This window comes from Excalfactoria chinensis, chromosome 4 (assembly GCF_039878825.1).
Source record: "Excalfactoria chinensis isolate bCotChi1 chromosome 4, bCotChi1.hap2, whole genome shotgun sequence".
Lineage (NCBI taxonomy): Eukaryota > Metazoa > Chordata > Aves > Galliformes > Phasianidae > Excalfactoria > Excalfactoria chinensis.
In genome coordinates, this window is record NC_092828.1 from 72,798,839 (window position 1) to 72,819,252 (window position 20,414).

A 20,414-nucleotide genomic window follows, 5' to 3' on the forward strand; every position below is an offset into this window, starting at 1 on the left:
CGCGAGGGCATATTACTTGCCTTGACATTTAAAACTGGCATCAGCATTGCAGCATAACTTCTCAGAAGCAACACACAAAGAGCAATTATGGAGGTTCTTAATCAAAATGAAACAATTCTTGGAAGAATGCCGACTGTGAGCATTTCTAGTGCCAAAGGCGAGCAAAACTAGAGTATAAGAGCACTTCTCGCTATTTTGCTTATTGAAAAATACCTGAAACCTGACTCAGCGTAGTCCATACACTGTCCAACACAGTGGGCAGCACTTCCGTTGACCTCAGATTTGTTTTCAGAACATTATTTGCTTGTATAGAAGTTGCACGTAGCACTAGGTCTCCCTCATAAACGTTTATTGTTACTTCTCCACTGTCATGGAGTCAAGGTCTGTTCCCTATAAGCATAACCATTCTCTAGGGTAACTCACACAAGTGTCAGTAGAGAGATTTGGGGCTAATTCTTGCTTATTGAGTCTTTATACTGGTGGTGTTTTACTGCAATGCTAAAGCTGATACAATGTCCGTGTCATGTTCCACTGTGAAGAACAAATCCCAAGAGGCCCCAAAATATGAATTGAAGTAGTTCAGAAAAACAGTAAAGGGATCAAGTATTCATGTGCAGAGAAGTGTATTTCTGCATAAAATCTTGCAGGTGAAGTTGCAGATTACGAAATGAATTGACAAAAATCAGTACATGGATGGTTGGATCAGATGACCTTAGAGGTCTTTTACAACCATAACAATTCTATGCTTCTGTGTTTTAACCTGTCACCTACAGAATCAGTGCTCTCAAAAAGTGGTAATGAGTACTTTGACCCCTGCCTGCTTGGTGTCTGTGTTCCAATGGGTTCAGCCAAAGCACTTCCCAGTCCTAGAATGAAGCTAAATGCTAATGACATTCCAAGCAGAGGATGAAGAAACCCGCCTCCAGGCAGAAATCCTCTGTACTAGGCTCTTCCTTCTGCTACGCAACAAGCCAACAGAATATGGTTATTATATATATGAAACAGCTATTTGCTATGAAGCACATATAGAGGAATAGAGGAATGAATATGTGTTGATAATCTGATCCTTACAAACTCAGAACAGAGCCTGAGACTTAAGTAAGTGAGGGAAGCATCCTGCAGAAAGGGATTATGCAGCTTTCTGGGAGAGTGACAGTCAAATAGATTTTGACATACCTACATTAAATAAATCTGGAACAACTCTGTTGATTGGACTAACCTTGATGCCCCATCCAATCCAAACTATTTTTTAACATGTTCTTTTCAAAAAGATCCTCATGTTTATACAGGAAAAGGGTAACACAAATAATATATGTTTGTATTTATGCAGTGCATTTCATTCACAAATAGCAGTGCTTTCATGTAACACAGAGCACTTGTCTTACTGCAGTGCCAGTAAAACTAAATGACAGCAGTAGGTTTGCTTTGTACACAGAGATTCAGTTAATGCTCATCTTCTGATCCATTTGACCAGAGGAGCCTGTGCAAGAAAGCACAGAGCTGGGAATCTGGATTTTCTTATTCTGTCAGGGCGGTTCATTTCCCAAAAGAGGCCTTTAGTGCAGGAGATGTTTCATAGTCATGTCTTGGCCACCCTAGCATGTGTGTGCTTTTCCAGGGCTTCTTGGTAAGAGAGAGCCAAACAGGGGGGATAAAGAAAGCAGAGAAGGCAGGGGATCTATTTTATAAGCAGCATAGAGCATTGTGAAAGACAAGTGTCATGGTGACCTGGGATAATGCATGCTTTTTCTTTTTTCCAGACACTTTCCAAACTTCCCTTGCTATCAGTGCATACACTTGCCAAAGAAAAGCACGATACCTATCAGCACTACTTCTTCCTGATCTGCTGCTAGTGAAGCTTCAGGGCTGCACAGCTAAACTGACAGACTGCCATTGCAAACTGGCTGTATAAGGTCAAAACCAACAGCTGCTGAAAGAGCAAGTGTTCTTACCACTATCATGTCAAGAAGGGTAAAGAACACAAATACTGTAAAGCTATTTTATTACCAGAACTAAATCCTGATCCACCATCTCATGAGAATACAGGAACTTCAGAGAGAAAAGCTGCCCACTGTTTCAGTGCAGGGTTACCTATCTCACCTAGCTATTTGGTGGCTGCAGGTTCCTTGGGGGATTATAGCACAGTGTAAGACAGCAAATGGATTTCCTTTCTACAAAAAATTCCTCTACTTAATTTCTTCCCTCTACTACTATTGTTTCCACTCCACATGAATGTGACACCTCACGGTCTGATCTGAAGTCCATTGAACGAAGTAGATTTGGAACTTGGCCCAAACACCTACTCTGTGTGGTATAGCAGAAAGGCAGTTTCCTCTTTGATCTTCTGTCTCATATTTCTAGCTTGCCTCTTAGCATTTCTAGAGAGGGGATTGTATCGCAGTCGATAACCACATCTGTTCTCGTAGAAGATTTCATCAAAAAACTATCAGATCTAATAGAAACCTGTTGATTGACTACAGTAGGCCGTGGATCGGCCTTTTCTTTCAGCAATGCATCACCGTCAAAATTATTATAAATCTATGATTTAAAGACACGTAGATGATGTGTGAAGGTCCCTTTAAAAAACAACAAAAACAGTGCAGTGATATTGTTTTTAAAGCAGTGGCTGAGGCTGACAGTACATTTGGATTGGAAAGTTGTGCACTATCCCAAAACTGCAAACACAAGTTCTAAACAAAATCCATATGTGCCTCTCAGAGATGCAGGTGTCAAAGATATTAAGCCACGAAATGCTTTACATTAAAATAACTTCAAGGACTGTGTTAAGCTCTAAAAACTCCAAGGTAATTCAGAGGTAATGGCAACAGCCAGTCTTTAATATGGCCAGCCGGTAGAGAGTGTGTGAAACTCACTGCTTGAAGGAACTAGTAGCACCTTATCTAGACAGCATAAAATTTCATACAGATTCAAAGAAAAGATGCAGTTTCACTGTAAACCCTCAAAAGGCTGTTGGATGCTTTTAACTTTCTAGGGTTAAAGTCAAGCTCTTCACATTATTTTAATATATTTTCTGCAGCTTAATTTCCTGTGTTTTCTTTTATAGTGGCATAAAGAAACTGCTCAGCAAAACTCTGAAGAAGTCATAAAACACTTTCTAGGTTGCTCCATTCTAATTCCTGGTCTAAAGCTGAACTATTATATGACTCTATCTGTCATTTTCCCAGCCAAGGAAACAAATTGAATTTAGCTTTGCTGGACTTAGAACCCTCTGTGAAGCATCTTTGAAGCTCTTGGAACTTGTCTTGGAAAAATTCTGAGCAGCCTACCCTACCCTATCGTATCAGTCCAAAGAATGGAAGTTCTAGTCAGGTCATCCTTGTGTGCAGATGGGTTTTTTTCAGTGCATTTTGGATGCTGGTTACATACAGAGAGATTTATTTATTTTTTTGAACTTCTAACGTTCGAAGACACAGAATAGGAACTAGTCATAACCTCAGTCTGGCTGCGATAGCAAACATTCCTTTATAAAGCCAGTAACAAAGGCAAATTACCAATCAAACAAAATTATTTGAGCCCAGGTCAATATGCAAAAATTAAATGCCTCCCAAGAATGCCTATAGTGTTGTATTTCCAAATAACATTTATTTCCAAATAAGTTATTTATTTGAACTATCTGGCAGTAGCCCACTGTTGGGACCCTGCAAAAGCCAGAACATCTCACTATTCTCTGGCACTGTGCAGCATTCTGTGTGTCACTCAGATTCCAGATGTGAATATCCAACTTGTTTCTCTATGTGGAGTAGCCATACCTAAGCCCAGGGGAACCAAATGCCAGATGGAGAAATTATTGATTGATTGGCTCTTATTGATGGATAATAGTACTTCTGCAGTTACTACTGTCAGCTTCTGTGCTATGTGTTAGCATAAATATTCTCTGGCCTTCTGCACTATGGCTAATGAGAGTTTGGGTCACAGGTTATTTCTGATTTCATCATCTGAAGAGCGCACAGATAGGTAGCGAAGGTGGTGGTGGAGCTTCAGGGCCTGCAGGAAGTGTGAAATCATGGATTGAAGGTCTTAAGGAATTTGGATGCTGAGGTAAAGTAACAAGGGAAGGTGAAGATGAACACTAAAAGGGAGCTGAATATGCAGTGTTTCTTCCATGAACTGAGGGTTGTGTCAGACATGTGACAAGGTGCTGAGAAGCAGGCAGGATGCTGAGAATGTAGCCAGTCATTCTAAAATTTGAGATGTGCCTGTAGCTCCAAAGAAACATTTTTGCCTGCTGACTGTTATTCAAGAGCCAGTTGGTGTGAGGAAAACAGTTGTAGTAGGACTCACTGATAACATAACAGAAAAGAGTTTCTGTGATTGAAACCTGTCAGAGATGAGAACCTTGAAGATCTTCTATGGTAGGGCAGAGATTGGATTGGACAGCGGAAGGTTTCACAAGTCACTCATTAAGTCTAGATCCATCTCCAATTTCTCCAAAAGTGCTTTGGTATTTGAACCATGCATATTGGTTCAGGCAAAATTTGTAGAAGGATGATATGTAAGTTACTCATAAATAGTTTTGATCCTGAGTACTACTGCTATAGTAGTCTGTTGGAGTTTCCGATTAATTTCAGATGATATAACATCAGTCAACAGACACACATTTCATATGGTAGACAACAACTGTTTACTAACAGCATGGAAAGCTTTCTGTTCAGTGAGAGACCACCTGAACGTATTTTAATATTACTATTTTTACATGGACTCCTCTTTCTTTCCTACCAAGACTCATCTATTTGAGGCAAATAAAAGTTTTTGTGACTTCAGTAAGATTTGGGCCATGAGTTTCTCACTTAGTTCTATGAGAAGGCTAGATGGTAGCCACAAGAGTTGTGTAGAGAACAGGAGCTGGGCATAGCATTCTAGAGTGTACCAGCTGCCCACACTGATGATTTGGTCTGTAATTATGTGGAAGATGCACTGTATTATACACATGGTTGTTTGGTTACATATATAATCTATATCAAGTCAAAAGGCGGAGTATGTACACAGCATGTTGCAAGACTGAGTCTTTAAGAATATCAGTGCTACAGAATGCAAGGTAACTGGAAGCTACTGGAAGGAACTCAGTAAAGGCAGCACTGAGCTCATTGCAGCCTTATTTGTCCTGCTTCTTCAGTGAATTTTGCACTGCTGTGAGTTCTGTATTGTCCTAACTAGGCTGCTTCCAGGGGCTCAAATAGCAAGTTCAGAGATAATGTGTGTTACAAAGTTGTGCTGTGGTCTTCCATGCAGACTTCAAAGCCTCATCTACTTCAGGTGATGTTCTAAGACCACTACTGTAAGATACCTGATTTGGTTTGTCTTTGCAGTTAGTCAACTCCTTATAGATGCCACCTGGCACTTTGTTATTTCAGTACGTAGAAAACAACGAGAAGTATATGAGAATAGTGGTTTGAATTTGATACAGAAAAATCACAGTACCAAAGGAGCTCAAACACAAATATGTTACTAATCATGAGCGTTCCTGGAAGCCTGTGTGTTTAGTTGGGGCAGCAAGCTTAAAAAATACTCGAGCCAGACAGGCTGATTCATACCTCAGTGTGCTGCCTTATCTGCTGAGAAATCAAACTAGCAAGTGGAATATAGAAACCCTTTCTAAATCCCGCAGTGTGTATTTTTACTTCGGATGTCAGCGTTCTCCATCTTGTATTTACATCTTCCAGAGCGTAATCAGTTTTTTAGATCTAAGCCTAGACTCTAAATCTCTGAGTTGCAATTGTTCCATACAGAGGTGATACAATAAATGTTCCATTTGTAAAGGCACTGTCCATAGTAGTGACAGAAGGCAGCTGCAACTGAACGCTTTCAGAAGCTGTACATGAAGTTTACTTTCATGGCAGAGGGCAGCAGGTGTGAAATCCCCTCTAGCTCTAGAGCTGATCCAGCCCTTAGAATGGCAGTGAATTATCTCCCTGAGCCTCTAAATCACCTCTCTCCTGATGTGCCAGGAGCAATCCTGACGTAGAAGGAAAGAATTCAAGCTCTGTTGCTATGATCAGATGTATGATTTTAAATCCACCTGCGTAGATAACTCTTCAGCTCATTTCAGCACTCTGCCTGTGGGTTGTCAGAAGGTATACCTGAGCAGATGATATCCTTCTGGGCCTCACTAATGTGTTAGAAGAGTCTCAATGAATGAAAAGCTAGTCATTTTAGTTCCACAGTGTGACAATAAAAATCCAGTTCAGATAGTAAAAGACAAGACTTTTCAGAGCTGCAGAAGGATGGAAGACACAGGGTCTGGATTTTGGCAATGTTAGTAAGATAAGTTTTGAAAAGATACAAAAAAAGTTAGCAATGAATCTGTGGTAGAGGCTGGTAGGGTGAACTTCTGGTGAAAAGTAGAAGATGCTTCATAATATATGTCTGACAACTCCTTAAGATTCGTGGTAGCTGGTGCCAGGGAGACAGGATACAAACACTGCATCTCTTTGTGTCAGCAAGTCCAGTGTCACTATGGATGCAGGAGACATGAATTCCAAGGGGAGAGTGGTGCCAACTTTTCTCAAAGGAATCCCTTCAGCAACTCCTCTGCTTAGGTGCTTAAGAAGGTCAGTTTCCAATGAAAGTTGCTGCCTCCTGGCATTACCTCTGCTTGATTAAATAAGGAAGCAGTTATTTGTGCAGTTCCACTCTACAAGGCCAGCAGAAAGCAAGGAGGAAGAGCCCAAAGTGACTGTGACTTGTGCTACTCATTGCTGAAATGCAGCTTGAGGAACTGAGTGGAAACACAGGTGACAGAACGTAATGAGTACTCAGGAGGACAATTCAGATGAACTGGACAGTGCTTAGGCACCTTCTGTTATAAAATAACTGGGGAACCAGAGAAGTGAAACTCTTAGGTAGCAAGGGATGCTGCACAAAAGGCATTGTGTGCTGGACACTCAGAAATGGAAAGCTGGCATAGGATGTGCAAGAATGCTTGAAATTCCTATTCAGATCAGGCATGAACATTTATGACTGAAGACGGAGTATCCAAATGCGAAATGCGTAATCACTGAAGAAAGCAGAATGCAAACAATCCCTGAAATCACAAGAGATTCCTGGACATCTCTTGCTTAACAAACTGGTGCAGATTTATCTACATTACAGGTTCCATTAGGGAAAAAATAAAGCTTACTTGCACTCCTATTCTGTAATGAGCTGCTGCCAGCTAGCAGTTTAGCAGCCCATCACATGTAACACATAGAATATAGCCAGATTCTAAGAGTGGAGATAGTAGATCACAATTCAGGAAAGACTCATCCTTACAATTTTCTGGATTTATCAATTTAAATATCTATATTACAAAACTGTAGATGAAGTCTGTGAAAAGCAAGAATTTGATTGTAAAGATGTGAGAGTTTACAGGGCCCCTTACTCTTACAAGGTTATTGAAGAATGTTTTAAAATCTTGATTGGTATCAGGTTTGCAGCCCCACAAACAGAAAAAAGACAAACAGTTCGCTGCCAAAGAGCAACTGAAGCAAAAACAGTCAATCCAGAATCATTTATGTTTCAAAACTAAATACTGTACAGATATACGTAAAAACCTCAACTAGCAGTTGCTGCCCAAAACACTAATTGCATAGCAAGAGTGGGATTTCTGGTATTTAACTTCAGCTGTCAAAGAAGTAAGCATCTAGCATACGCTAGTTGCCTGTGCTCCCTCCATAATCAGCAGAGGCAACAATCAGACAGGCGTCTCCAGGGAAAAATTCTTCTTCTGGATAACAGGATGAATCACCCTCAGGGGACAGTGTGCTTCCAACAGCTATAAAGACTATCTAGATGATTCCCTTGCCAACTGGAGGTTGAATTAGTTCGAAAAACAGACAAGGTTTTGGGCAAGCCAGTTCTGCTTTTGATCTGCAAGCAGAAGCATTGTTCATATTCCCAGCATCTTTCTGTTTTACCTAACTGCATTAGTTGGGCAAATAAAAGATATTATCTTTCAGCCTTTCTTTCCTATGTATTAGACCATCATCACTAAAATGTCACCATCAGCTAGATGCTGAAATATTTTATCTAGAGTTGGACAGGATGAAGCTCACCCCAGAACAAAAGAAAAATGAAAACACTCAAGGAATGTGCAATAATTATCTGAACCCAAAATGATAATATTACATCCTAAACAAAACATGACTGCCAGCTTGCCTGAGTAACAGTCAGCCTGCCCATAGCAAGTGCAAGTGCAACCAGTATCCCAGTAAGTCAGAAAGATGAAGTCTAGCTGCAGCCTAAGTTAATTTAAATCTCTGGGGGACCTCTAAGCTGCTCCTGAGACTTAGGCTGCCCTACTCAGCTGCCAATGATAAGAACAGTACAGCAGGAGAAACAGACCAGAGGTATCAGGCTTGCTGCTGGCGTACATCAGTGACTCAGAAAGTCGCTGTTGAAAGGCTTGTTCTGAGAACTGTTGGGAGACTGGCCTTGTGATCAGAAAGCTATTAAGGTACAGGGACTCTAATTATGATGTATGTCTAACTCTTTCCTCTGTAAAAGTGATCAGGTTGCTTTCCATGACTATACAGACGCATATGGGAAGACATACTGCTTGAGATTTAAATGTGAAGGAAACAGAACACAAGGAAATGTCTTAAGGGAAGCAGTTCTACGCTGATGAGCAGGAATTAATCATGTTAGTTTAGGAAGCTGCTGCATCTCTTGAATGAATAACTGGCATTTAAAGGCACAGGCAGCTGCAGTGTGTGTTAACACCAGCCTTGTGGGCTGACAGCTATTATTACCTCACAGTACATGCACTCTTGGCACTCCGGGACAAAGGCAAGAATAAATGACAGGAAGGACAGGAATCATCTCCCTGACCTTTATACAGTGATGGTGTAGATCTCTGTGTTCAAAGCTGCATTCTGATTACGTTTAGTCTACAGAAAGATAGCAGCACTTCCAGGATAGAGCTTATCCACCTGCTTTAGATTTCTGTCATGGCATCAGAGGAGCAATGCACATGCTTCTTCCTCACCACTGTTTAAAATACAGTTCTAGAAACCTAGGTCAGTTATTGATACATACATGGCTCTGAAAGTAATGTCTCCTGTTAATTTCCACGGAAACTACAACAGATACAAAGAGCACAATAACACTATTTGATAGAGCAAATTCTTAGCTACAAAACACTTCCTTTCAATACAGTTACCAACATTAGCTAGGCACATTCACCAGTGATGAACAAGGAAGTGCATACTGTTCTCACTCTAATCTGCACCACCAGAGGTGCCCCACTGTCACTGTCATCACTGCTGAAATGCACCACCCACATCTCACTGTGCTCACACCACTTGGCCTCCAGAAACATTCAGCAAGCGTCAGTGAATGGCAATGGGTGACGTTTTCCACATGAAGGAATTCAATGACAAACTTTTGCTTCATCCTCACTTCCATGTCAGACGCCATTCCGTCAGACTGCCCCTCTGCTGCCATCTATCACGTGGTAGCAAAATGTAATGGGAAATTGGCAGGAAGGTTCAGCCTCTACTGCTGTACCACCACCATCTCCCTCTGACATGGCGGGTCAACACAGTAAAACAGGAGACATTACCTTTGGAGCAGCCCTCTTATATCTGATAGACAAGTGTGTATGAGTGTCGTGACAAATGAACGCTATCAAAAATTTACTCATGGGTAAGTGTGACCAATACGCTGCAATCCTTCTGGAACACAACCCGACTTGTGCACTCCTCTCCCTCCACCACTGTGAGCTGCCCCTGCACCCAGGTTTTGGTCAGAGAACAGCTGTTTTCCTCGGACAATGAAACTCTCTCTGGAGAAAGTCAAATAAAACCCCTTTCTGTGATGCTGCATGAATACTTTCTTATAAGAAACGAGGGGTGCCACTAAGACAGACGTTTAGGGAAAAGCTCCAGTTAAATCTACCAGCCATTAGGCCATGTCGGGAATGCTGTAACAGCCTCATGAAAGGTCCTGCCTAGTTTCTTTCATACAGTGGCTCTTAATAATGAGCTTATAATAAGTGTACAGTCTGGAGGAATTTACTATACAGTATCCAATTGGATTTATGTAGTCATAAACTTCCACAGCACTGCTTCTATGATTTACAACAGTCCTTACTAATGAAGCTATGCCTGAACATGAGATGTGAAGCACAAATTTTACCAGGCTGGTTGTACAGTGATACTATACGAATGCATGTGCATTAATGCATGTTGCCACAGCAATTTGTAATTGTTTGTTGAGAACCACTGCAAATAACCAGGTATTTTAGCCTGGTCTTATAAAAAGCGCCAAAAGCACAAAATTAGGAAATCTGTGGGATGGGGTTTTATTGTGAGAGGGCCTAGACATAATGAAAAGAGTGGGGAGCAGATAGTCGCTAGATCTCATCAATGAAAATTCTGCTTCCTTCTGCCTCAGCTGTAGGGGACTGGGCTTGGTGGCTCACCCAATTCCTTCCCAAACCTTTCTCCTAACAGAAACCAGAGCAGAAAACACTTCAACTTACTGTAGAATAAGCTTCTCATGGTCTAAATGGTTATAGAAGGATGTGTACTTCACAGAAGTTTTCCAGCACAGGCATTTCATGTTGCTGTTAGTGAGCATGTTAAATAGCTATTTCAGAAAGGACTGCATGTCATTAACATAAATTACCTGGGCATCGCGGGCAGCACAGCTGTGGTACATGCACAGGGGAAGGACAGTGTAGGCTGGGACATCGTATTCTGCTGCACAGTACATTTCCATTCTGCAGGCGGAACATAACGCAATACTTTAATGAAATGGGCTACCTTAGCAATCTGTTATCTATTCTGCATTTGGATATTTTAAAAACAAATACCATTTTACAGCATTCTGGTTTATGTCACACCACGGTAAGCCCAGACTACTTCAGCTGCCTATGGATTTATGTTGGGGGTCAGAATGTAGCAGAAACACATACATACCTTAAAATCAGAATTGCCTAAAAATAGGATTGCAACAACCTTCATTTCTGTCTTCTTTTGAGCAGATTGCACTTAGGAATTGCATTTCCAAAACTAAGACAAGATAATGAATGGTAGGTCTCTGAGATATCCCCTACTGAGGGTTAGTTCAAGACCACGGGAGACAATAGTGTCTGTAATTTTTCCTGAAAACTGTGGAGAGTCTTTTGTTTTCATTTTATGGGTTCCCCAGTAGACAAAGAACACCAGTTGGTAAGTAGCCATTTTTCTAAGAAATATGAGCAAGTCTTGGGAATACTGTTCATTATTCATGTCATTAACATAATATTTTATTTGACCACATCTAAGTTTGATTTATAATTAAAACACAGGGAATTTTTCTTCTCCAGTGTCTGTAACCAGAAAAGACTATCCATTTCAGATTCCCATTTCCCATCTATAATTCATCCTCCTAATTTAGCTCTGAGTTGCTCTTGTTTATAGCAAGAAGAATCTTTCAGCATGAGCATCGATACTATACTATGACAATGCTACAACTATGCAGGTTGACGTGGTGTTGGGAATAAACCCATTTCATTTTCATGTGCCTTGTGGAGCACTGAAATGTTCCCAGTGGAGGTACAGACTTCCTTAGCTTTTGCATATGCAGGCATTTCTGGCCACTTTTTGCAGGATGAGGGCTACTCTTGGTCCTTGCCCAGCAGACCATGATCCGAGAGCCTGTCCTGTGAAGAAAGGCCAGCTGCGTCTGCTGATTGGCTCCACACTGCTTTCCTGACCCGTGCCATGGCTTCCCTCCCTTTTTATTTCCTAGTCCTGTGAAATCTCCTAGATGGAACATTTATTTCTGTGCATGATCAGCTGTGATAAAAATTCTGCAGACCCCCTTTACTGACCTTATGTTTAGACTCACAGGGACATCCAAGGGATGTCCAAGCCCCTGGATTACTCTGGGACTTCAGCTCCCTCACACCTCTGTGAGTCAGGGCCACAAAAGCATTTCTGTGTCAGACACACAAAGTAACAGTGCACGTTAGGTGTGTATAGGCTGGCTGGCTGGCTGAACTGTTGTTCAGAGATGCACCACAGGTCTGTTTCTGGTTCCTGGCTGGTGTTACTTGTTCTCTGTGGAGATCATATGGATCCTAACGTTTGAGGCTAGAAATGAAATGTTGGTCACTCTGTCTATGCAGGCCTGTGGGGATTTTGCTGCATTTCTCTGAAGAGTGCAGCAGTAGACTGCAGCTCCAGACTGTCCATACACATACTTTATCCAACTGATTTCCTGCCTGGGAATCATAGGTGAGTGCCACTCAGGTTTCTTTTATTTGCTGTCTTTGTACACTATAGTCTCATTTTTTTATACTGTAATACTGGGTTTAGGGTCTGTGCGTATGTTATGTCATAAGATGTTTCCTAATGCTTTATGTAGCTTTAACTGAGTCAAAATTAGTAACTGCTGAGAGTTCTGCAATGATCTGGAGCCTTTACTATAGAGGTCAGCATTCTTATGGCAGTTCTGCTGGCTGGGACAAAGCCTACAGGAATGGCTGGACACTGCAGTTGTCTGGAGTCTTCCTTCCATGCAGCAAGAGATGCATCCCAGAGATCCTTCAGCATCCTCACTGCTGAAATTGGGTCTACTAATATTTTGCACCCTCACAGTACAACAGAGGGATGTACAGAGCTAACAAACAAGTAGAGTGCAGGACCACTTGGTGAGCTGTACCTACTGATCATTACCACAAGCAGTTTTCTTTTTTACTTCTTTTGTTGTCCTGTACAGTCACTTAGGTCTTCCATGGCCATGTGAGAAGGGAAGAGATAAAGCACATCCCAATTTGTTGGAGCCTGAAAGGGTATGGGTCTGCCTGGATCAGAGCAATGCTGTTCTTTAGAGGAACTTTCTGTGTACTTCCTCATCTCTCCAGACTAACATCTTCCTAAAAACCACTAAGCAATGACTTCTATCCAGATCTCTAGTGCTTCCAGGGAATTTCATCCCCACCCAAGGCACAGCCTTCCAGCAGTTCAGTGTTTTACCACACACTGTCTCCAAGGGAGTTTGCATCTTTGCACACAGAACAGCAAAAGTGAGTAGGAACTCCTTTTTGCTATAACCAGGGATTTTTATTCATAGTACATTGCTTTTGCTCTTACAGATGCACTCTGCTGCACAGATGTGAGATGCAGCCAAGCTTGCGGGGCTACTGTTTGTGCATCTCTGCACAAAATTGTAGTAGCAGATCCCCCAGAGCAAATGCTGCACAGGAGCCCAGTATCTTACACTTGCAAGGGAGGAAAATAGCCAAGAAAAATGTATTCTACATTAAATACAGCAGACAAAACTCAGCATCTGGAGTGTCTCATGTGTTACTCATTATGAACTACTCCAAGGGACGTATTCTGCTCCTTCTGTCCCTCCCCAGCACTATGCAACATACTCAGAGGGTCTGTGACAGATGCATCCTAGTGCCAAGCACCAGCTGATGGTAAAACCAAGGGCCTGTGATTTCATCTCCCAGCCAGTTCTCTCTCCTCCCTGTGCCCCACTCTCATTTTCCATTCTTCCTTATCCTAGAGTTTTACAAATATCATTTCTTCAACGCTTTAAGGCAGGAGGTACTTTGACTATAGAAATGCCCTTTGGAAGATGTGGGCACTGTATAGATGTCAGAACACAATGAAATCTGGGTTCAACATAATCTTCTACATTGATGGAAGTGCAAGGATTAAATGTCATTAATGGCACCCAGTTATTTGTGGTGTAACATTCAGCATTGGCGAAGCTTGTGGCTTGTTAAGAAGCTTTTGTGGCTACCCCGTACAAGTATTTTTGCCAGCACTAGCCTTCTCTGTTAACATTTTCCATTCACAAGGATGTTTTCCCTTCACTGACTCTATTTCCCCCAGCATGATCGCTACTCCCTAGCAAAAACAGGCTTGGGTTTTGTCAAACTGAAGATATGACATAGAGGATTCCAGTCAATTCAGCAAAGTAGAAGCTGTAGGATCAGTAATTCAATGGTCCTACCTCTGAGCAGAGACAATTAACACAGTAAACAAGTCCGTAGGGTTCTAGGTAAGGATGCCATCTTTCTCCTACACGGTACTTCTTGTCTTGAAATACACAGTATGTATCTGAATCTGTAAAACAGTGAACAGTCGAAAGAGTTACGAATTAATGATCCCACTCCATAGATAAGAAGAGTTGTTACAGGTGCAATATTTTCTGTAAACTATCTTTGTGGATAGTACAGATCATTTTGTAAAGAATTATTTTTTATTCTCTCCCTGCAGAATGAATGACACTTAGGAGCAGAATGCTCTTAACTTCACGCGCTGTTGCTTCTTATCTCTCAAAATGAAATAAATGAAATGGCCTCCCATCATTCCCAAACTACAACTCCTGAAATAGCTGAAAATGTGGTTCATACAGGATGGGTTTGTTGTCGCACCTACTAAGGCATAGGGTCACATCCCACTTAGGTAACAGAACTGAATTGCTTGATTGCTCAGGCAGATTGATAGGCAACAAAACCTTGTCATTACAAAACCATAGCAACTGGCTGCACACAGAAAAATCTGGGGCTGTACAGTAGAGATTTGTAAATAAGGGGACTTACAGGAATATACATGCACTGCACTTACACTGTATGTTCAGTGTCTCCATATTTTAAAAACCTGATAAAAAGAAGCTTGTCCTCATATTTCAAAACAAGTGGAGCTGTCTTACACACACATCAGCTTCCAAAGCAGTCATTAAATGCTCATCATCTTGCAGGTAGCTTTGCAGTTATCCATCTGCATATCAGCCATTACTGCCCTGCCTCTCCCTGTCACATTACAGTTGCATATTAAAATCTCAAATCTCTTAAATAAAAGGATGCAGTTCTCTGTATTTCCACAAGAGAAATCCTTGCTGTTGCTTTACCGATGTTCAAATTCAGTTTAATTCATTGCCCTCTGTATGGATGATGCTTCAGCATATCAAACACAATACCTCTCTTCCAAGAGATAACCTAAGCAAGGACATCCTTTACATGTGCTGGGCTAAGTGAAGGTAACAAGAGGTAGGGTAGCAACTGGGAGGTAAGAGGTAGGGTAGCAACTGGGAGGTAAGCTGTAGAGAAGCACAATAAATGAAATTCAAGGATCCCTGCACACCAGTTTGTCTCTAAGTTCAGCCCTTTTGCACTGAAATCTGTTTATTTATTTATTTACTTTAATCTACATTCTTAAAAGCAGAAGCTGCTGACATCGAGGCCAAAATGGTAACAACTTCTCAAGGGCAAGCGCTGCGCTTTGTAAGAAGGCTGAAGCTCAGCCAGGGCAGATGGGCAGAGCAGCACACAGCGCGTGGCACGGCTCAGCAGGCCGCGGCTCCTGCACACTCACTGGGACGGCTGCTCCCCCCAGTCACGTTTCCTGAGACTTGCTAACATCTCCCACAGATGACAGGCTTTGTAGAAATATTCCTTCGTTTTGTTTGTACACTTTTCAGTGCTTCTCATCAAGTTTTTGACTGTGCTTAGGCTCTTAGTTCTCTCAAAAGATGTATCTAATCCAGTTCATATGAGATTGTTTTTGGAACAGAGCGGAACAGCCCTGGACAAGATTTACACTAACTGAAAACCTCAGCACAATGGCCTTACACAGGGGACAAAATCCAGATAATCTGTCAGATGTTTACAGAGGTCACTAAAATAGAATTAAGCACTCTCTCGATTTGGGGCATGTGAAATAAAACAGATTCTCCAACCGATGCGTTATGGTCTTTATAAACCTGTATGGCTTTAGGAAAATGTGCCCCAAACACGGCTGTGACCTGATTCGACTAAATGTAGGATTAGGAGGAGGAAGAACAGCATGAAGCTTTGAATGCAGCTCCATGGTTTAGGACATTCTTGCTTAGAAATCTTTTCTGAACCACATTTGTCAAACGGAAGGAAAATGCCAGGCTTGGGGGAATGCAAAAGCTTTTTAGAAGTCTACTTACGTTTTACTTGTTCTAGTTTACCTCCGTCTATGAGCAGGAGACAGAGCACGCCAAAAAAGATCAAATGAAAATCCTCCAATCTCCACTTTCTTCTCATTTTTATCAACAAAAGGGAGAGAAAGAGCCTCCAAGGTAGAGAATGTTTGAGCTGTTGGAAAGAAAAGGTGAATTAAAGTCAAATCCAGCAACACTCATAGATTCTTCAACATGCTTTCAGCCGGCACCCAGAGATCCTAAGCTGCCCAAAGCAAACAATCTGTCTGTACCAGAGATCTTCATTTCGTGGAAACACCTTTGGCTTCGAATCATTTCATTTGTGGAAAAGAGACCGCACTCCCATTCATGAAAGCTGAAAAGTGGATACCCCATCTCGTGGAGTCTCATTTGATTCCAGAGCAGAATACTCTGCCTTCATCGTTAGATTCCCCTTGCACAGAGCTGGTATCTTGGCTTTGCAGTATGGAAATCCATGTGTAGGGAGAAGTGCTGGCCAGCCTGTGGGCAACAAGAGTCCTCCTCATGCAATCTCAAAGGCTCCCCCAACTGTGTGATTCACCCCTCCTCCCACCTCCCAGCTACTATTGTTCTGCGATTGGGTACAGTTAATTTTTCTAGCGTTAACCCTTTCATTGCCTTGAAATCTGAAAGGACGCTGCCACCCTCCTTCTAACAGATCTTAGCTATCAATCCCTTGCACATGGAGCACTTTGAAAAGATGAATTATTTTATAATGAAAAAAAAATAAACAGGGAAAAAATAATTAACCACAGTACCATTGATTTTTGATAGCCAACTTAAGATTCTAAATTAAGAAATCAGTAGATAAGTTCCTGCTCATCAGAGCTCATTGTATGGAGGACACTTGTCCATAACTTACAGTGCTGAAAGATTTGGGTTTGATTTCAGCAGCCTTGGAAGTGGTTTCACAGTTTCATAAAAGACTGAAAAAAAGATCCACCGCTTGAAAAACAAACAGTGTGCTCCGCAAACTGATTTGACCTCTTCAGATTTCATGTAAACAGCAGAACGGCACACGAACGTGCTTTAGTTTGACAGATAAGCAAAGCAGAAGTAATAATTCATATGTGTTTATTCAGAATGAAGGGGTGGATTGCATAGAGAAATGGAGTAAATTTTTATGTGAACTATGGGGAAGTCAGTGAAGTTAACAGCCACTGAAGAAGAAAACCCTCCTATTAAAACTGCTGGTGTGATCCAGGATGCTTCAACAAAGAAAGAAGTTACCTGCTCCTATCAGAGCTGTTTAGGGGTTCTCTACACAGTCCCAAAGCGACACCAGAGCAGACATCTTCCTTAACACATGTCACTATTTAGTGAGCTCTGTCTCTATTCAAGGGGCTCATTCAAAATAATGCAAATTGCATCTGAAAACATTCAAAAACATAATGCCTTTTTAAAAGCACACTCCCTATGGCAGTAAGAAAATAAAACTTTCCATTTATTTTGGAAGCTGAGAATAATATTCCAATTTCACAAGAAAGATGTAAGTCATTTTTTCCTTTCAACGTCTTCAGATCACACAGGGCATTTCGAGGCCAAACTGACTTCTAACAACTTGTTTAAAATGAAACCCTCGCAGCTGAGTGCCGGGGCAGCGTGCACGCGTGGAGCACAGCAGCAGCACATCCCTGGGACAGGCAGAAAGGGCAGCGCTGAATGCTCCGGCCCTCTCGGGGGGTGCGTGAGCAAACCGTGTTTGTAGAGGGAGCACAATCTCCCTTTGTGAGGCGCTTTACCTGCCGGCCAGCTGGGCCGCCTCGGCTAAACGGGGCTCTGAGAGCCGTCCGCTTCAATGCCACATCTTCGGAAGGAAAACTGTTTTAAAACTCGGATTGCTTACGCTCAGAAAGGCTGCACGCAGTGAAATGGAGGAGTTAATAACTGTAATGGGATGGGGACTTTTGATGTCTTCCTTTAATTCTCTTTAATTTCTGCATTGTTGTTACTCCAAATATAAACACATACTTTTCACTATTAGCACACTCCCTTTATTTCCCCAAAGGGCAACGTCCTAAAAATATTCCTAGATTTAAATAATCAGTGAGGATTAACCTGTTAATTGTTGGCGTGCTTTGTGCTTAGCAGAAACAAGGCAGGCGACCTCCTCGCTGCACCGAAGCGAGGCTCGGGCTCCGTACCGCTCGGCCCCGGCAGAACCGGCGTCGCGTGAGCTGCGCTGGGCAGGAGCGGGCGCGGCGGAGCGGCGGCTGTCCAGCAATGGGCACGCACCGCCCGGTGCCCGCTCCGCTCCCGCAGCCCCGGCCCCGCAGCCCCTCGGCCGGCCCCGTCGAGGATTTCGGACGGCGGGGCTCCGAGCCGCAGGTCCCGGCCGGAGGGGCTCGGACAGCGCACGGGTCCCAGGGTCGGCGGGGACGCGCTGGGGAGGCTGCGACCGGCAGCTCCCAGAGCGGCAGCGGCGTTCCCGGGAGCGGGACAGCGGGGCGAGCCGGGGCGAGCCGAGCTCCGACGGCGGCACCGCGCCTTTTCCCCGAGGAGAGAGCGGCTCACAAACCTGAGGGGCCGGAGGCCGCTCCGAGCCGCGGCGGTGCCGGGGGAGCCTCTGCGCTGCGCCGGGGCGAGGGGACTCGGGTCGGGGGCTTCGCTACCGCTCACGTCGCCATGATCTCCTCCAGCCGTTCGCCCGGGCTCTCGTCTCTTCCCTTCGCTCCCGCCGCGGCGGTGGGGGCGAGCTGGGGACCGACGGCCGCCGGCAGCCCCCGGACCCGTAGAGTGCGAGGCGAAGAGGCGGCGCTCCGCTGATGCCCCCGGACTCCTGCGGGGCGGGCGCTCCGCGAGGCCCCGGGCCGCCCCGGGACACCTGCCGCCACCGGAGGCCCGAGGATGCTCGGCGGCCGGTCCTGCCGAGCGGCCCCGGCGGCACTGCGGCGGCGGAGGCGGAGTGCGGCCGTCGGCCCGGCGGTCCGCCTCCCGCCCCGGCCCCCTCCTCTCCAGCGCCCCGCTCCCCCCGCCCGGCCCCGGCCCGGGGTGGAGTTTGCTTCGCGCGGGGGGCAGCGCTCGGCGGGGGGAGAGCCGCGCCCGCCCCCGCGGTGCCCCGCTCCCCCCGCTCCGGTCCGTGCACCCCGCGGCTCTCCGGCGGCCGCTCGCACCCCGGGAAGCGCAGTCCGCGTGTTTGGCCGACACCCTCTGCCGATCGCCCCCGCGCTGATCTGGTGTGTTAGAAGGTTTTGGGGTCACACGGAGATTCTGGTGGGACTAAATTAAACCCGTGACTCATGACATTATATGCTCGGTCAAACATTCTTGTTCCGTCTTGTTGTAGCTCCTGTAACTAATAAGAAGAGATCAGCGAACCCTTGACAAATGATCTGAGAAAAAGGGTGAGCTATGAAAAGACACCATGCGGAGAAACAAATTACAGCCCAATTTCCCCCGGTTTGGGAGCGGGCGCTCGCGAAGAGCCGCTGGGAGGTCACAGCGCGCACCTCCGGGCGCGGCGCTGCCTTCCCGAGGGCCGAACGCGAAGCGGAGCTTCCATCTCTCCCACGTTAGCTGGGCAGGGAGAAACCCTGAAAGCACAGCGCGGGGAGCAGTGGTGTGAGCGCAGCGGGTGGCTTTCGGAGGGGTTTCTGGTGTCGCTCCGTGAGTTACCAGCTCTGCGCGGTAGGGAAAAACAACTTTGTAGCTTTTGAATTACAAGAGAAAGAAAAAGAAGTTGCGTTCTGGAGTTGAGCTTTTTGAAAACACTTCTCTGTACTTAAGTCTGTTCTGCTCTGCCACTTTTTGTCCCCGTACTTGCAGACATGACCCACGTTCATAAGAAATAAAAGGAACGCTTAGAGTTCTTAGGCTTGAACGTGGTGGCCTCTGCCACAGGCTGGTGGCTTTGGTGGCCACCACACGACACATGGCGAATGGGAAAAAGAAAAGGACACTGAATTGGAATCAAGGCTGTCATTGGCCCTGGAAGGCAGATGATCCGGGCAGTGTGAGCTCTGGTCCTACAGAGGTGCAGCCATGCTCAGGGACAGGTATGGGTATGCACACGTCCTTCTGAACTGCAGTAATTTTAGAAGCAGAAAACCACATACACAGTGTGTAAGTCTGCCTGGAAAAGAGACTGCAGATCTTTGTGAGCTGGATATCATCATCCTTGACCATCATCCTGTATCACCATCCAGGCTGAAGAGTGTTTTCATAGCACTGTTGTGACCTCAGTATCACAGCTTTCTGTTGGGACAGAGCTCAGTTTTCTACATGAATATCCCCAAACAGCCCACCTGCCCCAGCACCAACCTGTCACACGTCCTTTGGCTGCTGCCTTTCACGTGCATTGCTCCTCTGTGCCAACACAAGGCCCCATGCATGTGGGTAAAGACAGTAAATGTTCCTGTTGAACTCTTCATGAATAGTCACCGTAGGAGTATTGAGAAATTAAATCTTTTCTATAGACTGTGACCTGAATTCTTTTGCAGAGAGATTCTTTGAAGAGAAATTCCTTATTTGGCCTGAAACAT

General features: G+C 44.2%; 1 protein-coding gene across 1 annotated transcript in view; it reads right to left on the reverse strand.

The window, feature by feature from the left end:
* CHRDL1 (chordin like 1) overlaps nucleotides 1-18,673 on the reverse strand; it is a 35,596-nt gene extending 16,923 nt beyond the window's left edge. The window contains exons 1-4 of the mRNA XM_072334855.1: nucleotides 18,452-18,673; nucleotides 15,919-16,066; nucleotides 13,954-14,066; nucleotides 10,627-10,720 (exon numbers count right to left, since the gene is read on the reverse strand). Coding sequence (XP_072190956.1) covers nucleotides 10,627-10,720; nucleotides 13,954-14,066; nucleotides 15,919-16,015 — 304 coding nt within the window. The 5' untranslated portion in view covers nucleotides 16,016-16,066; nucleotides 18,452-18,673. The remainder of the gene's footprint in view (nucleotides 1-10,626; nucleotides 10,721-13,953; nucleotides 14,067-15,918; nucleotides 16,067-18,451) is intronic.
* Between the last annotated feature and the right edge of the window lie 1,741 nt (nucleotides 18,674-20,414).